Source organism: Anguilla anguilla, chromosome 6 (assembly GCF_013347855.1).
Source record: "Anguilla anguilla isolate fAngAng1 chromosome 6, fAngAng1.pri, whole genome shotgun sequence".
NCBI lineage: Eukaryota > Metazoa > Chordata > Actinopteri > Anguilliformes > Anguillidae > Anguilla > Anguilla anguilla.
The window spans coordinates 33,451,026-33,474,433 of NC_049206.1; the positions used below are offsets into that span (position 1 = coordinate 33,451,026).

A 23,408-nucleotide genomic window follows, 5' to 3' on the forward strand; every position below is an offset into this window, starting at 1 on the left:
TGCTACCTTGTGCAACGTTGCAGTGTAGCTAAGTAAAGGCCAGTTCAGATCAATGATTCGCAACGAGACTGGATGCAACTTGCAAAATTCCAAGACGTCTGATTGTAAACGTTCTAAAACTGCACTTGGCGATTAGACCCCAGGCAACCAGTTCACACCTCTGCAATTTTCTCTGCAACATTCTGAAACCGTTTCGTCTCGTTGCTTAATGTTACCGTTATTTACATTGCCATCAAGTTCACAATGATTGGAATAAAGCCGGGGTATAGGTGGAGCAGAGCCGGGTCTGATTTCTGTGTAAAGATGTCAAGCCGAAGAAAACTAAATAAAAGAATATGGCAGTATGGATTAGCGTTGTTATTATTTTATTACGCTTCCTCATATGCTCCTTCAGCCTTGATGCCCTTTTTTGATGAAATCTCCTTTGTTTTTCATTTATTTTTCTTGTTCTGATTGCTAATTTAACACCCAGCTCATCTTTATCCTCAAACAGTTTAGCTAGCAAAACCAGAAACACCAAGGGTAACATTGTGAAAGGCGGTTGTTTCAAAAATATCACGCAACAATCATTCACGAAAAAGACTGTTTATTGTGCATTGTGTGAGATAAATAATTGCACGAACCACAGCGAATCCTGCAAATTCTTCTCTGCAATGTAAACACGTTCATACCGGGCAAAAGGTGGATAAAGAACATTTGTGGAAATTGATCATCACTAATTCTACCTGTCTGCTACAGCATTTTAACCCGGCTCAGCAGTGTAAAGACAGCTTAAGTTAGCCGAATGTTAGACAATGAATGAGTATGTACATAACGTTACTTTTATAACAACCATTTTTTATTCAGTAAATAGTAGGCTAAGTGTTATAGTTGGCGTGGCCCACTAGGTACCAACTGACTGACGTCACACAGGCGACACTGGTTGGATCCGGTTGGACCTATGGGAAGTGAGGTCCAAAAACACACCTGCAATTACCACTTATCGCCATTGGTACCGCCAAAGAGAACGAAACGGAAATCTTCGAGATTGTAACTTTAATGCTTAGTTTACCTAAAAACTAGATAGTATCTAACACTGTATCAAGCCGGGCCTTGAATACCCCCAGTGTTTCTGCCTCCACTACATGTCCAGGCAAGCTATTGCAAGCAGTGACCACTCTCTGTGTGAAAAAATATTTCCTAATGTCTGTGTGAAATTTACCCTTTGCCAATCTCCATTTATGCCCCCTCGTTCTGCTAACCGAACTCAACTAGAATAATTGCCTGTAGTTCACTTTGTTAATCCCTTTAATAAATGTAAAAGCCTCAATAAAATCTCCCCTAAGTCTCCTTTTACTAAGCTTGAAATGTCCAAGCATCTCAAGCCTTTCCTCATAACACTTATCTTTTATACCCGGAATCAATCCGGTTGCCCGTCTTTGGACCTTTTCCAGCGCCTCTACATCTTTCTTATAGTACGGTCCCCAGAACTGCACACAATACTCTAAATGTGGCCGGACAAGGGTATTGTATAGGGTGAGTATGATCTCCTTAGATTTATACTCAATACTCTTGGCTATGTATCCCAGCATCCTGTTGGCATTTTTTTACTGCTACAGCACATGATAGGCTTTGATCAACTATTAATCCCAGGTCTTTTTCTACATGTGCACATTCTAATTTTGTACCACCCATAAAGTAATCCTGCCCTATGTTTTTATTCCCCACATGTAGAACTTTACATTCAGTTATATTGAATTTCATTTGCCAGGTTTCTGGCCACTTCAGGATTCTGTTTAAATCTTCTTGGATTACTTTAGTAGATTCCAAACTGTTGGCTAAACCTCCCAGTTGTGTATCATCTGCAAATTTAACTAGTGTACTTTCAATGTCCGTGTCAAGGTCATTTATGTAAATGAGGAAGAGCAGTGGACCCAGCACCGATCCCTCTGGAACTCCATTTCCCACAATACCCTGCTCAGATAAGATCCCTCCTAGTACTACCCTTTGTGTTCTATCCCGTAACCAGTTCCGAACACACTCTGAAATGCCTTCTGTAATTCCTACTGTCCTCATTTTGATAATGAGTTTGTCATGTGGTACCTTATCAAATGCTTTTTGGAAATCTAAGTATATAATATCATAAGCCCTGCTCCCATCCAGACACTAGGTAGCTTCCTCAAAGAATGTCAAAAGGTTTGTCAGGCATGACCTTCCCTTGCAAAAACCATGTTGACTATCCCTTAGGACAGGGGTCCTCAATCTTATCCAAAAAGGGTCGGTGTGGGTGTAGGCTTTCATTCCAACCAAGCAGTAACACACCTGATTCTACTGATCAACCACTAGAGTCTTTGATAAGGACCTTGATTATTAGAATCAGGTGTGTAAAAGCTTGGTTGGAACAAAAGCCTGCACCCACACCAGCCCTTTCTGGATGAGACTGAGGACCCCTGCTTTAGGATGTTATTATTTTCAAGAAATAATTCTAGTTTGTCTCTAATGATAGATTCAAGTATTTTACAGCAAGGTAAACTGACAGGCCTGTAGTTTCCTGGATCAATACAGTCCCCTTTCTTATATATTGGTATTAAACTACCCATGTAATGTAATACCAATTATATTGTAATGTAATTATATTACATTACCCATTATGTTTCCAGTCATTCGGTATTCCTCCACTTTATAAAGACTGTCTAAAAATACTTGCCAGTGAAAAAAATGATCTCACTTAACTCTTTTAGTACCGTTGGGTATATGCCATCAGGGCTTGCCGCTTTTTTTGTCTTTAGTTTATGTAATTTATATAATACTTCTATATCCCCTATCTCAATATCTGCCAAGACATTCTGAGTATTGAATATGCCTTCCGGCCTATTAGTAACCTCTTCTCTGGTAAAACTCTCAACAAAGTAACTCTCAACAAAGCTCCTAAAGCAACCTCTGAGTATGAAGCCAGACATAAAAATATAAAAATAAACTCCCTCGCAGGGAAAAGAAAGCCTGAGGGGGGGTAGCTAAAGAGGACCAGAGCTCCGCTGCGCAGGTTTACTGCTCAACACCACGGTGTATATATCAGATTTTGGGAATGTGATCCATGACCCCAGTCTAACCAATAACTATAATAAATAAAACGAATTTTCCCTTACAGTTTGCCGTAATTGGCAGGATACATCTGGTCTTTTAATCTATTTGTCTTTTGGTCACTGTCACAAATTTTCCCTTACAGTTTGGTGCTATTGGCAGGATAACAGATTTTCCTTCACAGTTTTGGTGTAGTCAGCAGGATAACAAATTTTTCTTTACAGTTTTGGCATAGTCGGCAGGATAACAAATTGTCCTTTACGGGGCAAAGGACAATTCAATACAATAATATACAATAAACTATGTGAGGGCATATGTGTGTGTGTGTGTGTGTTAGCCTGGGCACGCATGCACGAAAGTATGTCAGAAGTGTTGCATGTTCTCTTGCATGTGGAGCTGCACAACGTGGGGAGTGCGCACCGTGGACACGTGTGTAAGGAGGACAAAGAAACAAAATAACGTCTATACATTGAGTGGTTTTTAAAACTAGCTAAAGGTAGTGGTTAAGCAATGGCACATGAAGCGTACCAAACGGATAAAGAATAAAACTGTATAGTTAACGGTGTGTGTTTATCGAGATCAGCATGCTGTGTTATGACCAGTTAGTAGATCTGTTCTGTCTGTGATATATATTAAAACTAACGCAGCGAAGTGGATGGCTTACAGCCAACCAAAAGGAAATGGTAAAATACGTATTAACCATTAAAGGAGTAACATGGTGGTTTTCACACTTTCTCGGTTTTATGTGCTATTTGCACAAGAGGCATTGAAGAAACACGATGAGTAAAGTATTAAATATGTCCGTTCTTTATTTTTGGAGAAATATGCGTTTTAAATTTATCGTCCTATTTTCAGCTGGTTGAGAATGTTATCAACTTAGTGCGAAACAAGTACAGTAACCACTCCCCATTCCACGCCCCGTAAAGAAATCTGACTGGACACACCGTCCTGCTACAAGTGTGCTGTGAAGTTTAGGTAGCAAACAACAAGGCTGAATCCTTCTTATGTAATTTACATAGAAATTATACGCTCAGATCGCCTAGTTTCACTCACTGTGGCCAAGCGGAATTGATAACGTTTCAGAAAATATATAACTTTAAAAGGCTTAATTCAATCTTCTACTGGGACTTGTGCCGTTTATTGAGGGTGTGAAAGAAAATTTTGGTGCCGCTGACTATAATCGAATGTTTTTCAGATTTACTGTTCAATTGAGCAAGTATCATTCAAAGTACCTTTTTATGGGTTAGTTCTGTCCGATTGTGCTAGCTACTTCACATTAACCTTGTACGGCGATCAGTAAAGGCTAACAGCACAGCACTGAACTATTGTCACTTCTATCACCACTGTAATGAACTAAAAAAAAAAAAAAAAAGGCGACAAACTAGCTTTTCTGTGAGAAATGTATTGTCGAGCTCACTTGCATACACTGCTGGTGACATTCTAAAACTACGTTTTGCCATCCCTACAGTCAGTCAAATTGCTGTGATAGCTCATGGACAACTCGTGACCCATAGATTGTGCCGCTGGCTTACAGGCAAGACAATGCAAATATTTGACTAACAATTAACTCTCACTTATTAGAGTACCTTTTAAGGACTATTAGACTATCTCTGGTTGGTTATATTCATTTATAGCTAGCTAGCTAACGTTAGCTAGATATTTAGTTTGCTTTCATAATGTAAGGTGATCGATAACGTTAGCTAGCTAGTTTGCTTTCATAAGGACGTTATAGTTGTGGTTTTATCTTAACTTGGCAAAAATTATTATTGTATATAAGTCAACGTCCTTAGCTGTCGATACTTGATATACTAAGTTAGCTAGCTTGTGAAAATTCAGTCTCCCAAGATAAACTCGTCATGGAGGTAGCTATGGTAACGGGGCACGGTCTGTCAATCATAGCTAACTGACAGTTCTCATTACCACGCCCAGACAGTTTGGGTGAACTTTTATAGTGGGAAATCTAGGCTTAGAAAAATATGTTTTAAAATACATTTAAATGACTGAAAAAAATTATGCACATATATTTTGTTGTTGCCTAAAGACAACTGGCAAGTGTTACATTCAACCACCATGTTACTCCTTTAACAGAGTTATGTATATTTGGTCACTATATGCTCTTCCAGCCTTGCTCGAGTCCTTTAGATTGGTTCCATCGTCAGAATGCTTTCTGGTTTCCAGTGCAAAATCTGTAGGAGTTGGGTGTGGAAATGGGGAAGCCGTTCGCCCTTTTCTTCAGTTCCAAGACACGCAGCTTGACACTTGCCACAGGCCGCTCGTCCGTTGTGTGTGGCTCTCCTGGTTGTTCTTTGACCACCATTAATCGCGTAGCCTCCGAAGCGCCTTGTTCCTCCCATGGCTGGTAGCTGAGGGTATACATGAGATAGCCTTGCGAACTGTTGCTGCTGCACATGAGTGTGCGGGCTGCACGTGAGTGGGAGGTGGAAGAAGGGTGGCGAGTCCAGAGAGAGAGAGAATGGAACCGAGCACAAGTAAAATGAAACAGGGAGTGTGAAACAAAGGTGTTTTTTGAAGGTGGCGCATTTCAAATTTACAGTAAGCCAATACTGTAACTGGAAAGTTGTGGTAGGAGGTGTAGTTAAAAGTGTTACCCTTTGAGGTGGACATGTGGGCTTGAGTCTTTTGTAGTCCATGGTACTGACAGCAGTTTGCTTTACCCTTTACTCTGCAAAAGAGGCCTTGGGGCTTAGGCAAGCTGCCAGTGAATGTGTCAAAAACACCAAAGCAAGACACAAGCTCACCTGAGATGACTGCAAGCTTCCCAGAGCCATGCTCCTCTTGGGCGATCCTTTCTGCCTCCTCCATCAGCATCATCCCAAAGCCCTGTGAAAGGAGCAGAGCAGGAGTGTGCTGACTACACTTACGACTTTACTTGAAGCATGTTTGAGTGATTGACCACCCACCAAGCCAATAAGATATTCATAAATGGTTTAGCATCGTGAATGACATGGTGAGCTCTGAAACATGAAACGGAGAAATGGAGTGAACATAAAACCATAAAATCATGAAGCATCTACAAAAGAAACAGGCCTGGCCTGTGTGTACCTGGTGCTGGAACTTGCTGGGGTCGCGGCTGCTGACAGGCACTACACTGCCGTAGACGTGCAGTTCACGCACAATGGAGACACCGCCCTTTAGCTCGGGGCGGAACGACTGAGGGGAGCAGCGACGCAGACGCAGCAGGCCAATCAGGATGTCCTGCTCCGGGTCCTCGTATGATAGGAATGTCTCCCAGCCCTCGTTTGCTACATAGTCTCTGCGCACTAACTCAACCTGTGACAAATACACACACACACACACACAGCAAGCATACACACACACAGCATATAAAACACACAGTCTAATATTACACTACATAATATTTATGAGATCAGTATAGCTGACCATGTTCAACAGGAAACACATCACACTCTATATGGACCCAAAAGATGCAGCTTTAATTAATAAAACAAGATCCCACAGACAGCACACTCAGGTGTGCAGTGGAAGTCCCAAGTGTTCATTGAGTGTTATGACTGCTTTCAGCTTATCACAAACACCTTCACTCCTCTTTATACACTTCCTGTCTGATAATTAGGGGTTAACATCAGCACAGTACAATACATAATCCCTCCCAAATGCATAATCAATGAATGGGCACTTAATGTAGAACTTAATATAAAATATTGCCTGCAACAAGTCAGTTTTTGTCTGATTTACACATGAAAATACGACAAATGTAAGTTGAGCTTGAGTGAAGGATACACAGTACCCTCCTCCTTCTCAAAAAAGGAAAACATTTCATGTATACAAATCTCATAACTGGTGCTGGGGAACTCTAAAACATAGAATTCCACATATCTGAGGAACTTAATGATTTCTATTGATTTCAGGAATTTTTACAGCAGTTACACAATTTTGTCTTCAGCAGCAAAATGGACAAAGCTCTATTGTTTTACATTAAATGGAACTTTACCAGATGGTCTTATCTACAGCTATACATATTACTTCATTCAAACAATTTAAGAAGAGAAGCAATGCTCCAGAAACGGATCACTAAACACCAGACAACAGTCTTGGTGTATTCCAATCCCTGCTTGAAATAGATCCAATTCTCCACCGCTGCCTCAATACCTGTATATTGAATCAGACAAGATGGCTTACAGTACCTGGTAAGGCCGCACTTTGTGATGGATCTCCTGGATCCCCACCTCCCTGGTTCTGACATCACGACACTAGAAAAAATTAATGGTGAGCTGGGACAAGTGGTGCTAAAATGTGTAACTAAGGCGTCATCTGCCCACTGCAGTGATGACAGAGTGATTGTCAGGCCGGTGGGTCTCAAAATGAAGTGCTTATGAATTTCATTGATTGTAGAAGGACTGGAAATAGTTGAAATAACCAGGAATTATCACAAAGGGATGTATCCACTACATATCCACCAAATATCTATTCAAAGTAATGTCAATAACTATACACGTTTCAAATCTGTATTGAAAAAAACCTCAAGATTGTATGAGCAGAGTTGAGAGCACCACCTCACCACCCCTCCCATTTCCACAAAACGGGAAATATGAGGTCCTACATATAGCCCACCGCAGCCTAGCTCATAAATTAAAACAAATAGCAATAGTCTATACCAAACTTCTCACTATTTTCCAACACATGCTTTGATACAAATAACCTTCAAGGTGACTACAGGTACATTTCTGCGCTGAAATAACTAACAGTCTATGTTCTGCACTATTCACAGGCAGCAGGCACCCTCTTGTGGTTAATATTAGTAAATTGCCTATTTTAGTATATAGCCTAAGGTTAAGAAAGAAATGTTGCTAAGTTAAAAGATACTTTATGATGAGACCTTTAAATAGTTTCATTTTTAAGATGAGGTTAACGTCACAGCTTTCTGTCTCTTTCTGACTTCGTTAGCCTTGAGAGGATACATATGCAAATGACAGCAGCCTATTCACTACTTACAAGCCGGATTTACAGCAAGCCTGACAAATGGCTGCAGGTCTGACCACACAGCAAGGTGGTTGATTGTTCCTAAGTGAATTCAGTTGGTTTGATAAGTAACCATAATGAATACGTTTTGTACATATAAACTATTCAAAGAACATCATTGGACTGAAATACAGGTCGAAAAGAAAGAATGCGTAAATAAATAATATTTGTTTAGTGGGGCTCCAGAGGGTACCACCCTCAATGAAATTAGCATGGGGAATAAGGCTGGGAAAAAACAATATTCCAATTTGGAAAGGTTTGGTGCCATTTGGAGAGGAAATTTGGACCCATCTTTGGGAAAACGCATGTCAAATTTTACTGGTTTGTTCCATCCACTCCAAACTTGTATTCCTGTGTTGTACACATCCTGGGCTATGACTGGGGAAAAAATTTGGTTTCGTCAAGTATCAGAAATACATATAATCACTACAGAATAAATGAAATACAAAACGATTTTTGGATTTATTTGGTCATTTTGGTACAAATGCTTATTTCAAGCTCTGAACCATGTCTGTACTGTATATAATTTTGGAGATAATGGGGTTTACTTACAAAAAGCCTTGGATTTTAAGTGGGGTTTAAGGGGTTAATGTGTGTTAATGTAAAGAAATTAGAAGTTCAATCGTTCTTACAATCTCTAAACCACTGCAGGTCTTTATGAATGCTAGTATAAATATACTAATTCTGACATGCTGTTGTTAGCTTAGGTATATGAAAAAAAACAAACAAAATGCAAGTTTGTACTTTTACTGTTATTTCTGTGCAGTTTTACAAGAAATGATTGTGCCAGTGAAGTACCAGAACTTCATTTTACGAGTCTGGAACTTCAGTGAAGCTGTTCTCTACCTGCTAACTCTTACAAATGAAACTGTAAGGAGAGCAGAATATTCTATCTATTTTGACAGTGGACAAAAAATCTCTATGGGAAAGGATTATTTTTCTCAGACTCAAAGAGGCTGTTTTAGCAGGATATAATACAATTTTCATTTGCCTCAAATGATGAGGAGTTATGCAAAACATATATTGGCCATTACATCAGGTCCTTCATGAGATCATGGAACCAGTAAGCTGTCTCCAGTTCTTGTATATTTTGATGGTCTGTGGGCGACTCACTTTTCCCCTTGGAAACGTTAAAAAAATTAAAAATCGCGGAAAGCCTCAATATTTGAAAATTATTTTACACTTTTCGATCAAGTGTGTGAAAAAATTAAGGACAGCGGAATACACAGAACTACAGTCTCGCCTTCTGTATAATAACTGTAGGAAAATCATATTCCGTTGGCACTACTGCCTGATAGCCCATGTAAGAACACTAGCAATGCAAATTGTACACACCATACAATGCATATATATTGAGATATCTATAAAAATTGGTACTGCACAATCAAACGCCAAATCAAGTTAGCTAGAGTTTGGGGTTTTGCGCATGTCAAAAACGTTTTATTCCAATTACATGCTTGCGCATGTAAACGTACACCTTAATCAGATCAACGTGCATGTAAGCAGTTCATCTGGAATCTTCAATGGGAATTAATGTATTCGGAATGATGAAATATTCTGCATGTAAACGTGGCTAATTGAAGTATGGGTTATGATCTCAATATCAATACTTGATGAATAGTTGTTTTCCTTCAAATGCAATGAAATAATTCTGTTACCCAAGTTAAATAAGTAGTTATATCAGCCATTGATATGTGGTGCTATTTAACTGCTACACTGGGTAAAAAAACGCAACTAAAACTTTGTTTAACTGGAAGAGCCAGACAAATGTTTTCCAGGGAGAAGTATTGCATAACACCCAGGCAATTTCATAATGGTGGTCTTATAATAGAAAAAACCATGCCAAACAAGGACAACAACACTTTTTATTCCTCCTAAAATAAATGTGGTAACTTCCCTCACAAACTCACACAATGCAGCTCCAATATCTTCTACGTGCAATGCCTCATATTTGTGCAAGAATTGTTAAGAGGCCAGATTGAGTATTTATTACAGAAACTGTGAAACAAAAGACCTTACGTAATAACTTGGCAACCTTGAATAGTGGCAGAAGAATACTGTAAATCTCGCTAGGTCCTGACCCAAAAAACTGAAGAAACTGAACGTCTTACATCGAAAATGGACTCCGGCTCCATTCACACAACACTGAAACAGAAAATTGCCAGCACATTTATGAGTGAAGATGCACAGTTGAGGCCAAAAGTTTATACATACACGTAGGCTAAAGACATTCAAACTCAATTTTTCAACTCCATATATTTCATATCACCATACATTTCCTTTGGCAAGTCAATTAGGGCATCTACTTTGTTCACATCCAAGGTAAATTAAAAAAAAATCGATTAGAGACAGATTTATTTCAGCTTTAATTCAATATATCAGAATTCCAGTGGGTCAAAAGTTTACATACACCAAGTTGACTGTCTCTTTAAGCAGTCTGGAAGATTCCATAAATTGATGTATTTTAGAAGCTTCTGATTGGCCAATTGTCATAATTACTCATTAATTGTCACCCGTGGCTGTATTTAAGGGCCTACCTTTAGAGCCACTGCCTTTCAGAGGAGTGTTCTCTGGTCAGATGAAACGATCAGCGCTATGTATGGAGGAAAAAAGGGAGAAGCTTTTAATCTGAAGAACACCATCCCAACTGTGAAGCATGGGGGTGGCAGCATCTTGTTGTGGGAGTGTTTTGCTAGAAAAGGGACTGGTGCACTTCAGAAAATAGATGGCATCATGAGGAAGGATTATCTAGAAATACTGAAGCAACACCTCAAAACATCACCTAGAAGGTTACAACTTGGTAGCAACTGGGTCTTCCAGCAGGACAATGATCCTAAGCATACCTTCATAGGTGTACAAAAATGGCTTAAAGACAACAAAATGAAAGTATTGGAGTGGCCTTCACAAAGCACTGACCTGAAGCCCACAGAAAATGTGTGGACTGAACTTAAAAGGCCTGTCTGAGCAAAAATGCCCATAAACCTGACTGAGTTACCCCAGTTCTGTCAGGAGGAATGGGCAAAAATCCTGGCAAATTATTGTGAGAAGCTTATGGAAGGCTACCCCAAGCGTTTGATTCAAGTTAAGCAATTAAAAGGCAATCCCACAAAATACTAACAAAGTGTATGTAAACTTTTGATCCACTGAAAATCCGATATAGTACATAAAAGCTGAAATAAATCTGTGTCTTAGCTATAATTTTGAAATTACCTTTTATAGAAATAAAGTAGATACCCAAATTGACTTAACACAGGAAATGTATGGTAACATGACATGTGTGGAGTCATGAATTAAGTTTGAAGCCTTTAGCCTAGGTGTATGCAAACCTTTGGATTCAATTGTAATGGCCCTTTTGATGTGAAAAATATTGAGAAAAATTCCCACTAATGTGAGAAAAATATTCAAACTATTCAGGGTATTCAACAAATTCAGCTATTCATAATTTCCATCATTCAATAAATATGCAAATTCAACACATCAAATACAATTCATCAAATTTAGCTTATCATTTGGTGGCCATCAAAACCTACTATTTAGCCTTACCAGTTTGACAGTAACAGAACATAACTCAACCTATTGGGATGTGCTTCGGCAATAAACCAATGCAATGCTACTTGCTTTGGCAATAAACCAATGCAATGCTACTTTTGATGAACCTTCATCTTCTTGGGTGGGGCTCCAATTGGAGGCGGCCCATAGCACAGGAGGTTGTCTGGCAGTCAAAGGGTTGCCGGGTTCCCCCGCTCTGGGCGTGTCGAAGTGTCCCTGGGCAAGACACCTAACCCCTAATTGCTCCCAACGAGCTGATTGGTGCCTTGCATGGCAGCCTTTCACCGTTGGCGTGTGAGTGTTTGTGAATGGGTTAATAAGAGGCATCAGTTGTAAAGTGCTTTGGATAAAAGCGGTATATAAATGCAGTCCATTTACCAAAGAAAACTCACGCACTGACAAACATAAGACATAAGACAGGCTGAAACTTACTTGCTATAACTATTCAGAGGGCAGCACACCAGCTTTAAGTCTCTTTTATACATATTGTAAAGAGTGTATGGGGTTGACAGTGATTACATTATAGTTGTGTGTAGTGGACTGTAGTTGAGAGAGGGTTTCACCTCTGTGCCCATGTCCTTCATACGTGCGAGGGCCAGCTCTCTCAGGTTCCCATGCTCCACGCCAGAGCTCACCAATGGCATGGGGATGTCCCTGTGGAGAAGGGTTAAAGCGCATCAGCTGTTCAATGAGTGCCATTTAGCCTTCTTGCTGTGACAGAGTCCGAGCTGCATTTCCATCAATGCCAAAGACCATAAATTAATAATTATAGTAATGGCTTGCACTTATTTTGAGATTTCCTCAAACTGAAAGCGCTTTACAGTGATGAGGGAGAAACTTCTAAACCACCACCCACTTGGGTGATGCACAACAGCCATTTTGTGCCAGAACACTCAGCTGAGGTGACTGAATAATTTTATCCAATTAAATAGGGGGATTATTGGGATGCAGGTTGAGGAACTTAGCCAGGACACTGGGGAACCCCCTACTCTTTGCGATAACCCTTAATGACCACAGTGAGTCAGGACCTCAGTTTAACATCTCACTTAGTATCTCCTTCAGTACAGTGTCCCCATCACTGCACTGAGGCACTGGAGCTTATTTTACCAGAGAGAAGATTGCACCCCTACTGGCCCACCAACACCACCAGCAGCACCTTGTTTCTTTTTTCCAAGGAGGTCTACCATCCAAGTACTAACCAAGCCCACGCCGCTTAGCTCCAGCCATTCAGCAGGAGCAGGGTGGTATGGCTGCTTGCCATATAATATTATTTTAATTAAAAAGGCCATTATTGTAAACCAGGGCTTCTCAAACTCTGGACCAAGGTCCGGTTCCGGACCGAACTGCAAATCAATCCGGACCATCCCTGTGTTGCATTAGATGTAAATTAATGTAGGAATATATTTTCTTGCCCTGGCTGCCAAGAGAGGGAGTAAACAATCGGTTCCGGTTCCGGTGCGCCATGGAAAGTAGCTCTTTGTTTATTATCTTGTTTATTATTATTTTTATTGTTTTTATCTTTGCACATACTGCACTGTCGCTCATACAGTATGATCGACAAGCACTTTTGGGAGTTCGTTCGGCACTGGACACTAACTTTTTTTCAACTTACCGGAGTACGTGCTGCGACCCCTACCGCCGCTGTGTTTACCAATACGCCGACGAAGGAGAAAGAAAAGAGGCAAACGTGCCGGTATCCTATGCAGATCTCGGACGAGACACTGCAATCCACTGTTACCGAGCATTTTACTGGCAAATGTTCAATCCCTAGATAACAAAATGGACGAACTACACGCACGGATTAAATTCCAGCGGGACATTGCAAACTGCTGTCCAAGCAGAAATCCACAGAATCCTGGCATATGTTCGCGGCCTTTCTAAGTGACTGTAGGTGGTATGTAATACAGTCATCACTGCGTCCTCCACTGAGCGGTTTTGCCTGTAAGCACACTGCAGCGGATCAAGGGTGGGGCTTACTTGTGAGAGGAGACGTAGTAGAACTAATCTCTCCAGGCACTTTACCAAGACCGATGTCAGGGCCACAGGTCGGTAGTCATTCAGCTCTACAGGATGGTTGGTCTTGGGGATAGGCCTTATCTTGGAACGCTTCCACAGTGTAAGGATGGTGTTCTCCCGGAGAGAGCAGTTGAAGAGATGACAGAGAACGCTGGCTAGCTTGTCTGACATTCCTTTGCCACCCTCCCTTTAATGAGATCAGGCCCCAGGGCCTTGGATGGATTGAGCCTCCGCAGGCCCTGCCTAACCTCCTCCTCTGTGAGGGCGATTGGCTGACCCCACCCCTCCGTGATCTCACGCTGGAGTTCATTCCTCAGCCCCTCTGTTGTTGCACTGAAGTCCTGAGTGTCAAACCGACAATAAAAGAAGTTCAGGTCGGTGACAAATGCTGCCTCAGCTCCTTCCCTCCTTTCCGTGGTTCTCTTGGCTGGGCCTGCCTCAGATAGCCAGTTTGAAACATGGCCACCACCCGTTTCTTGTAGTGTCCCATGGCCTGGGCTATCTCCCTCTTTAATACTATTTCCGCGGCTCTCCCCTCCGCCCTGTGCCCAGTAGCAAAGCCTGAACTGCTCTTTTCAGGTGAGCTGTGAGCCATGGTCTGTTGTTTAGGTAGCAGTTAGTCTTTGTGGATATTAGCATACTCTTACAATGTTGGATGTATGAAGTCACCGCTGTGACAGACTGTTCGAGGGAGTGGTCCTGGGTGAAAACCTGCCAGTCTGTACAGGTGAAACAGCTGTGCAGACTCTGGGTTGCCTCACTGGACCACACTTGAACTGTTCTCTGTTTCACCGTCTCTTGCTTCAGCTTTTGTCTGTATGTGGGCAGCAGCTGAACAGCAAAATGGTCTGAGGTGCCTACAGGTGGTTTCTGTAGGGATCTGTAGGCCTCTTTGATGTTGCCATAACACAAGTCCAGCTGCTTCTCCCCTCTTGTGTTACATGAAACATACTGCTCAGGTGTGGGCAGCACAGAGTCCAGTTTGCAGGCGTTAAAATCCCCCAGGATGATCTTGGGTGGGCCAGGGTAGGCAGTTTCTAGCTATTCAATACATTGGTAGACTGTCTGAGAAGCCTTGGTTGTATTAGCTGATGGTGGAATATCACAAGTCACAATCACCTGCCCAAATTCCCTGGGTAGGTAAAATGGGTGCAGGGAAATTGAGAGCAGTTCTATCTCATCCGTGCAAGTTTTGTCTTTAACATGCACAGAAGAGCACCAGCGTCCATTAATATAGAAACACACTTCCCCTCCCATCTTTTTACCTGTCATGTTCAAGTCTCTGTCCGCGCGCATTGGTCCAAGAAATCCATTTAACTGAAGAATGTCGTTCTGTAAATCCTCAGATAGCCAGGTCTCCGTAAAACACAAGATACACCCTGTATTCTTTCAGGAATTGGATGTTGGGGTTTAGTTCATCGATCCTGTTCTGCAATGATCTGACATTCGCAAGGAGAATAGTCGGGAGCGGTAGTTTTGTTTTGCGTGAAGTTTCCTCCGTACTCCCCCCGCTTGCCTCTCTTCCTCCTCTGCAGGTGGAGCGCTGAATTAGTGTCCGAGCCGCCTTTGCTCTCTGATTTCCGGTGGTAAAATATCCAGGTCTATTTTTCTCTCACCGGGTTGTCTGACGTTGAAGAGCTGCTCCCTGGTGTAGGAAATGGCTTGCATTCCCTTCGTTTCCTCATGTGGGAAATGTCAGTGAACCCCCGTGAGAAAATATATCGCCCCGAAAGTAAAGTAAAAGCAGTTCATTTTGCAGTCCATTTAAAGGAGTACCATGGTGATTTTCACACTTTCTCGGTTTTATGTGCTATTTGCACAAGAGGCATTGAAGAAACACAATGAGTAAAGTATTAAATACGTCCGCTCTGTATTTTTGGACAAATATGCATTTTAAATTTATCGTCCTATTTTCAACCGGTTGAGAAAGTTGTCAACTTGGTGCGTCACGAACACAGTAACCACTCCCCTTTCCACGCCCCGTAAACCCATGGATAACTCTAGACCCATAGTTTGCGCCGCTGGCTTATGGGAAAGACAATGCAAATATTTGACTAACGTTAGGTTCACTTAAATTAGAGTGCCTTTTAAGGACTATTAGATTATTTCTGGTTATATTCATTTAGCTAGCTAGCTAGCTAACGTTAGCTAACTAGGTAGTTTGCTTTCATAAGGCAATGTTATCGATAACGTTAGCTAGCTAGTTTGCTTTTATGAGGACGTTATAGTTGTGCTTTTATCTTAACTTGGCTAGCTAGATAGCAAAAATAATAATTGGATATAAGTCAACGTCCTTATCTGAGCTATCTATCGATACTTGACATACTACTAAGCTAGCTAGCTTGTGAAAAGTCTCCCAAAAAGAGCGCTTATCATGGGGGTAGCTATGGTAACGGGGCACGGTCTGTCGATCATAGCTAACTGACAGTTCTCATTACCACGCCCAGACGGTTCGGGTGAACTTTTATAGTGGGAAATTTAGGCTTAGAAAAATACGTTTTAAAGTACATTGAAATAACTGAATAATAAAAAAATTATGCACATTTGTTTTGTTGTTGCCTAAAGACAACTGGGAAGAGTCACGTTCAACCACCATGTTACTCCTTTAAGCCTCCTGCTCCATTGTTGTTGCTGTGTTTATACCTTCCTTGTTTGGGTCCATAACACTTAGTCGAACTTAGTCAAACAAAACAATCAAACAAAAACACACTACACTCTGCCAACAGAGCAGCGCCCCCCATCTCACATCTCTTGGCAATGTATGGTTTATCTCATAAAAAACACGTTTTCAACGTACAAAAATGCCAAGTTACTCAAAAGTATTGATATCAAAATGACGCCAAGTTACAGTACTACAAACAATATAGGCTATCTTGTCTCACCGAAATGACATAAGATGTATTTCAAAGCAATGCTACCCAATATTTCCTCAATTCTTTCAAGTCACTTGGCCCTGTGTTTTGTAACCTTACCATTTAACAATATCATGCAAACTTTGTGTCAGATGAAAGAGTCAAATATTTCGAATTGCCTCATGGAACACATTGACATTAATGGACAAAACTGCTGCTGAGTAACTACAGGAAGCATATTTCTCCAGAAAACATGTTTGTACTTGCTTCTGAACTGAATTTGAGTACATGTGCAAGTTATTGTATATTTGCTACGTACAATAAATACTGCATGTAAAATAAATATTGTACATGCATACATAGAGAACTTTATCCCCATGGGGACATTTCCCTCGCTGCATGTTACATTCACATTTACGAACACACACTTATACCAAGAAACATACTATCATTCACGCAACAGAAAGACTGGGCAGCGAAATACATACATACCAATACAAATTGTACATATACACGCCTATTCAATCAATCTTGACTGTGAGAGAGCCATCCACACATATGTTTGGCCTGTCCATGTAGTGCATGCTTATACACACAGGGCCAAGTGACTTGAAAGAATTGAGGAAATATTGGGTAGCATTGCTTTGAAATACATCTTATGTCATTTCGGTGAGGCAAGATAGCCTATATTGTTTGTAGTACCGTAACTTGGCATCATTTTGATATCAATACTTTTGAGTAACTTGGCATTTTTGTACGTTGAAAACGTGTTTTTTATGAGATATCATTTATTTTTGCAAAGCGTTTTATTATGAGAGTGAGAAATGCGAAGTGACCCTGTAAGAAACGGTTGTGGATTATGGCTATCCTTGTGTGAATTTGTAGTCTGATGAGCGTGTACTGTTTAACAGTTTCGGTTTGCTATATATGTAAAACAGTGGCTGTGACAAAGGGTGCGGTGGCGTGTAAGTGTAAAACGAAAGAACGCATATGAAACGCATATGAAATATGGCCAGTGTATGTACTCACGGATTTGACGTCCATCCAACGAGCCTTGACTGACAAAAGAATCAGCAAGCCTGTAGAATTATAACTCCCTAGGTCGCAACTTGTGTAGCCTTCTGTCCTGCTCCATTGTCTGTTATTTCGTGGAGATGCACTTTTAGTGTTCGTAAGGTTTGTAAGGCATTTTGATAGGCTTATCTGCAGGTAGGAATCCTCTTCGCTGTTTTGCTAAACTAGAACCGGAAAACATGATAGTGGAGAATAGGAGCAGACGCATATGTCCCAGCAGGCTTTGCATATGAGAAAATAACAACAGTGTGAGAGAAATTAGGATGAAATTATGAAATTGCGTAGTTGAAACAATGTTTTTAGCAGAATGGGCATGTAGGTGAAGGTTGACATGATCACGGAGTATAGTGCGAAGTAAATGGAGTGACCATGAGCGAGCTTATATTCCTTATCGAACGGTATATATAACAGTCGCCGTAAACCGCCAGCTGTTATAGTGGAGGGTTAAGTAACGTGAAATCTATTGCACTGCTGTGTTTTTTCATGTTCAGTACTAGTAGTTATAATTATGAGTGAATCATGTTTTTAAAATGTAATGTTTTAATGGGGAGTTGCAGAACGTACATACGTAGTAATTGTTTGTATGTGGCTAGATAGAGAACAGGGCGAGGTAACATGAATGTAGAAACGTGGCGTTTGCTGATAAGAAAGTTTTGTACAGTAGCCAAGTGAAGAAATGTAGTTAGTAGAAATGGCGCAGCTGTGAACTGGTGTAACTTTTTAATAAAAGGAATACATTTGCCGTCATGAAATGCATATGGGTGGCCATGAGAGAGTTTTGGTAAAGCAAATATAAGCGTAAGAGAACGTTAGTGTAAAGCAAATATAAGCGTAAGAGAACGTTAGTGTAAAGCAAATATAAGCGTAAGAGAACGTTAGTGTAAAAGAGGAAATTATCTGCCTGAGGACGAGGCGGGATTCAATCCTTCAACCGGAGGTTTACCAGTCTGTGACTTTGTTAGTGCAGCACCATGACATAGCTATGCAATGCGTGAAATGTCATTAGCAAACCTGTCCGTGGTTTTAAAGAGCACAGGCCAGTAAGCACAGAAGAGCTCCCTTTGAATCCATATGGCTTTGCAATATTGTAGCCGGTTAATAACTGAACGTGCAGACGGTACGTCATAATTCAGTGTATACGTTCGGTGAACAGCGGGTAGATATGGTGCAAAAGCAATAATTGAGAAGTAGTAGACAATTATTAGTGAGGGTAAAAGCAGGTTAAAGAAACACGTTCCTAGCTGGGCTTGAACCTCGGACCCTGTGTTCCCAAGACTGTAACCTTACCCACTAGGCCACAGGTGGACTAGCTGTTTGTACAGAAAATGTTTCAGAGTAAAAAGGTATGGGTATTTTGCGTGTGTATGCGAGTTTTTCATTGGGTCGTGTAGGTGAAGATTTGGTGGGTGTCAGTAAAATGTCAAATGGGGAGACATGTTATTAGTGGGATAGGCGGCAGGAAAAATAAGAATGAGAAGAAGAATGAGAAGAAGAAGAAGGAGAAAGAGAAGAAGAAGGAGAAAACGCAAAATCCCCTTAGTTTGGGGCTTTATTGTGTGGACATGTGAAGTTGTTTATGAAATCTGTCTGTTGAAATGGGGTCATTTAATGTTTTTAAGGGCTGAGTGTCTGTGGCTGTTGTGGTTATTTCTGTGGGGAACCCTGAAAAGTGCCAAACTCTCGGTGCTGTATAGGTATGGGGCATGCCCCCGCCAAGGCGTAACTTGGCGGGATGGCATACCTGCCATCCCAATTTAGGAAACGTTTTATTACCGACCAAAACTACTACTCGGTGACTACTACATTATCAAGACAGCGTAAGTAAAAGCATGCCTTAATTACCCATGCATAGTTTGCATCCAGCCGTTTGATGGTGTTTCTCAATATCAAAGCACATTTACCTGATGTTTGATTACATGGCCAGACAACGATGAGGTTAATATAGGACCTGTCGGAATCCAGAGAACATGAAAACTAAAACTAAAGAGGGTGTTAGCAAGAACACGAAACCGATATACAGCCACCTATACATACACTTTGCTGACACCTTCTGCTGATGAAGCTACCAGTCTATCTATTGGGCTCAAACTATGATACCAAGAATCCAGAAAGCTTTCAGGCAAACACAGGGGCTTGGCAGTGACCCATGGCAAGAATATGACGCTATTTGGCTATATGAGGTGCTATACAGTTGAGGCCAAAATTTTACATACACCCAGGCTAAAGACATTCAAACTCAATTTTTCACAACTCCACACATTTCATGTTACCATACATTTCCTGTGTTAAGTCAATTAGGGTATCTACTTTATTTCCGTGAGAGGTCATTTCAAAATAATAGCTAAGAGACAGATTTAATTCAGCTTTTATGTACTATATCAGATTTTCAGTGGGTCAAAAGTTTACATACACTTCGTTAGTATTTGGTGGCATTGCCTATTAATTGCTTAACTTGAATCAAATGCTTGGGGTAGCCTTCCACAAGCTTCTCACAATATTTCGCCGGAATTTTGCCCATTCCTCCTGACAGAACTGGTGTAACTCAGTCAGGATTGTGGGCCTCCTTGCTGGGACACGCTTTTTCAGTTCAAACCACAAATGTTCAATGGGATTCAAGTCAGGGCTTTGTGATGGCCCCTCCAACACTTTCACTTTGTTGTCTTTAAGCCACTCTGTTACAACTTTGGAGGTATGCTTAGGATCACTGTCCTGCTGGAAAACCCAGTTGAGACCAAGTTTTCACTTTCTAGCTGATGTCTTGAGGTGTTGCTTCAGTATTACTAGATAATCCTCCTTCCTCATGATGCCATCTATTTTCTGCAGCGCACAAGTCCCCCATGCTACACAGTTGAGATGGTGTTCTTCGGATTAAAAGCCTCACTCTTTATCCTCCATACATAGCGCTGATCCTTATGGTCAGACAATTCAATTTTTGTTTCCTCTGACCAGAGAACACTGCTCCAAAAGGCTGTCTTCTTCTTGGTGAATACCTGCAAACTTCATTCTGGCTTTTTTATGCCGGTCTTGGAGTAGGGGCTTCGTCCTTGCACGACAACCTTGCAGGCCATGACGATGTAGGATTCTCTTAATGGTGGATGTAGATACTTTGGTATCTGATGCTGATGATTTGGTATCCACCTCCTTCACCAGTTCCTTTGTTGTTGTCTTGGGGTTCAGTTGAACCTTTCAGACCAGTTTGTTCAGCCCTGGGATTTAATTTGTGCCTCCTTCCTGAACGATGCAGTGTCTGTGTGGTCCCAAGATTTTTATATTTGCATACAATTGTTTGTACAGATGCTCGTGGTACCTTCCGTTGTTTGGAAATTGCTCCTAAGGAGGAACTGGACTTGTGGAGGTCACAAGGTCTTGGCTGAGTTGTTTGGATTTTCCCATGGTATCAAGGGCAAAAGGCAGTGGCTCTAAAGGTAGGCCCTTAAATACAGCCACAGATGCCAATTAACTCCTAATTATGGAAATTGGCCAATCAGAAGCCATGGTTTTCCTACCATAGAAAGGCTTAAGCGAGTGCCTTAAGCCAAATGAACGTAAAAAGGCATTTAGCCGACATATCAGAATGAATGTAAAAACAACGGTGAGAGTTCTATGCGCTGACAAAAAAAAAAAAAAAACGGAGAGCTGGCTTGATCTCAATGGAAAGGTAAGCTGGCAACAGGAATGACCTGCCAATCAACAATCAGTGTTCGGACAAACGTTTGTGTGATTGGTGTGTGACAGATGCTCATTGCCAAGTTGATCAAACAGCTGATTGGATATTTCTCTGTACCGTCAACTCGGGATGGTAGTTACAACCATCGACTCGGATAAGTAAGTTGCAAGCCATCGATAAGGGAATAAAGGAAGTATAAATTTTTTTGTTAGGGAGTAATTCTTGTGGATGTTAACAATAGCAACAGCAGATAGAGAGAAGATATAACTAATGTAGCCTATTTTACAACTTAAGAAATTGCTAACCTAGCTAACTTACATAGATATTCATAGGGCTGGGCGATTTAGCTGAAAAATTTATCACGATAAAATGTTTCATTTCAGTCGATATCGATAATTATTGATAATTTTTAATGACCTATTTTTAATAAAGACCAGGAGACAGAAGGTTGAATTTAACCACCTTACTTTGAATTTCACCACTTCATTTATCAAGGCACACAGGTAATAATTTTAATTTTAGTGTTAATGAATAAAACAGAATATAGCGTTTTCCCCCAAAGATGCTATTTCTCGATATAATTAGAGCCCGACCGATATATCGGTTTGGCCGATAAGACCGATATATCGGTTTGGCCGATATATCGGCCATTATTTGACTTTTTTGACGACATCGGGATCGGCAGTTATGCAGCCGATGTGTCCCGATTTTTAAGGAAGTATAATAAACAAAAAAAAAAAAACATTATCTTTACTTGTCTGTTCGAACGTTGTAATTGCTATTTACCAGAATTATCCAGTAGAGGGAGCTCTAATACAAGTGTGAACTGCAGCAGCTGACGCGCTACTTCTGTAATAAGACGTTTTGTCACTCGTAACTCATCCAGTATTCTCCACTGCAAGACTTGTCTGCACAGATTCGATTGCCACAATAAAAGTATGTATATTTAGTGAAAGTTTTTAATTAAATGCGTTTATATGACCACTGTGTTTATCAATCCTCATTATCAAGCAAGCGAGCTAGCTAACATATTTGGTTCACTTTAGCAAGCTAGCTGGCAGTGAGCACATAAGCAGCGTAGGATCTACATTTCCAGAGGACATCGCTGTATTCTCAAATAAATAACCAGCCAAAATAAAATGGTGATTGAATGCATCACACATTTGTTTTTTTATCTGAGATGATATTAGCTACTATATGATGCTATGTCGATAGCCAACGCGTTATTGCAAGCGAGTGTGTCATCTAGTCACGCGTCATCGTAGCAAGCTAACCAGACAGTAAAAACGCTGATAAAACACTTCTAACTTGGATCTATTTAAGCCATGTTATCTAGCTTTGTCGTGATAACATGAGAGAAGGATTGCTGTTGGAGAAGTGAATCAACCAACAGTTAACGCGGGTAACCTGCACGAAAGCGCATTGTAGTTTTTTTCACGTATTTCATCCAGTCAATTTAATTTCATCTAACGTCACACTTGATTCACTCATTAGCTCCGCTAGATAATGTCTTACTCTTTGAGATCATGTAGTAGAAATAAAATAAGAAAATATAATTCATTTAACTTACTGAGAATATATAATAAGAAATAATGAGGCGGTGTCAATAGCTAATGCGTTATTGCGAGGGAGTGTGTCATCTAGTCACGCGTCAGAGCGCATTGTAGTTATTTTCACCACCGAATTCTTATGGACAGGGAAGCTCGCTAGATAAAGTCTTACTCTTTGAGATCATGTAGTAGGAATAAAATAAGAAAATATAATTAATTTATTATTAATTTAACAACAATAATAATATTCATAAAAATACATGTTTGAAACTGGAAAACTGATTTTTTCAAATAAATTTTTATAGATGGCTGGAAAAGAAAGGAGTAAAAGCAAGGTGTGGAGTTATTTTGATTTCACACACTTAAAGATGGTGTTAATATATATATTTAATTTAATTTAATATCATCTTTTACATTTTTTTATCTAAAAAGTTCTTTGTGTGTTTATTTTTATTTTTATTTGTTTGCTTATAAGTAAAATTTTCTTAAATATAGAAATTTTAATAAAATTGATTTGAAAATGTTGCACTTTTTGACAAAATATCGGTCAAAACATCGGTAATCGGTGGGCTAGGACTCTCCAAAATCGGGATTGGCATCGGACCCAAAAATCTGGCATCGGTCGGGCTTTATATATAA

The 23,408-nt window shown here is 40.5% G+C and overlaps 1 protein-coding gene and 1 long non-coding RNA gene across 3 annotated transcripts in view; both read right to left on the reverse strand.

Moving 5' to 3' along the window:
* Positions 1-23,408, reverse strand: part of elp3 (elongator acetyltransferase complex subunit 3) — a 188,567-nt gene that overhangs the window by 3,860 nt on the left and 161,299 nt on the right. Inside the window, exons 11-15 of one of the 2 annotated variants that reach the window (XM_035421322.1) lie at positions 12,174-12,264; positions 7,227-7,292; positions 6,124-6,351; positions 5,820-5,901; positions 5,653-5,743 (exon numbers count right to left, since the gene is read on the reverse strand). In XM_035421322.1, the coding sequence (XP_035277213.1) occupies positions 5,739-5,743; positions 5,820-5,901; positions 6,124-6,351; positions 7,227-7,292; positions 12,174-12,264 (472 nt within the window). In that variant the 3' untranslated portion in view covers positions 5,653-5,738. Of the gene's footprint in view, positions 1-5,652; positions 5,744-5,819; positions 5,902-6,123; positions 6,352-7,226; positions 7,293-12,173; positions 12,265-23,408 lie in introns of those variants that run through there. The other variant, XM_035421321.1, reaches the window with a different exon arrangement.
* On the reverse strand, positions 8,392-11,160 carry LOC118229399. The gene is made up of 2 exons (XR_004765662.1): positions 10,599-11,160; positions 8,392-10,206 (listed from the first exon to the last, which is right to left on the reverse strand). It is a non-coding gene; the product is annotated as an uncharacterized LOC118229399 (long non-coding RNA).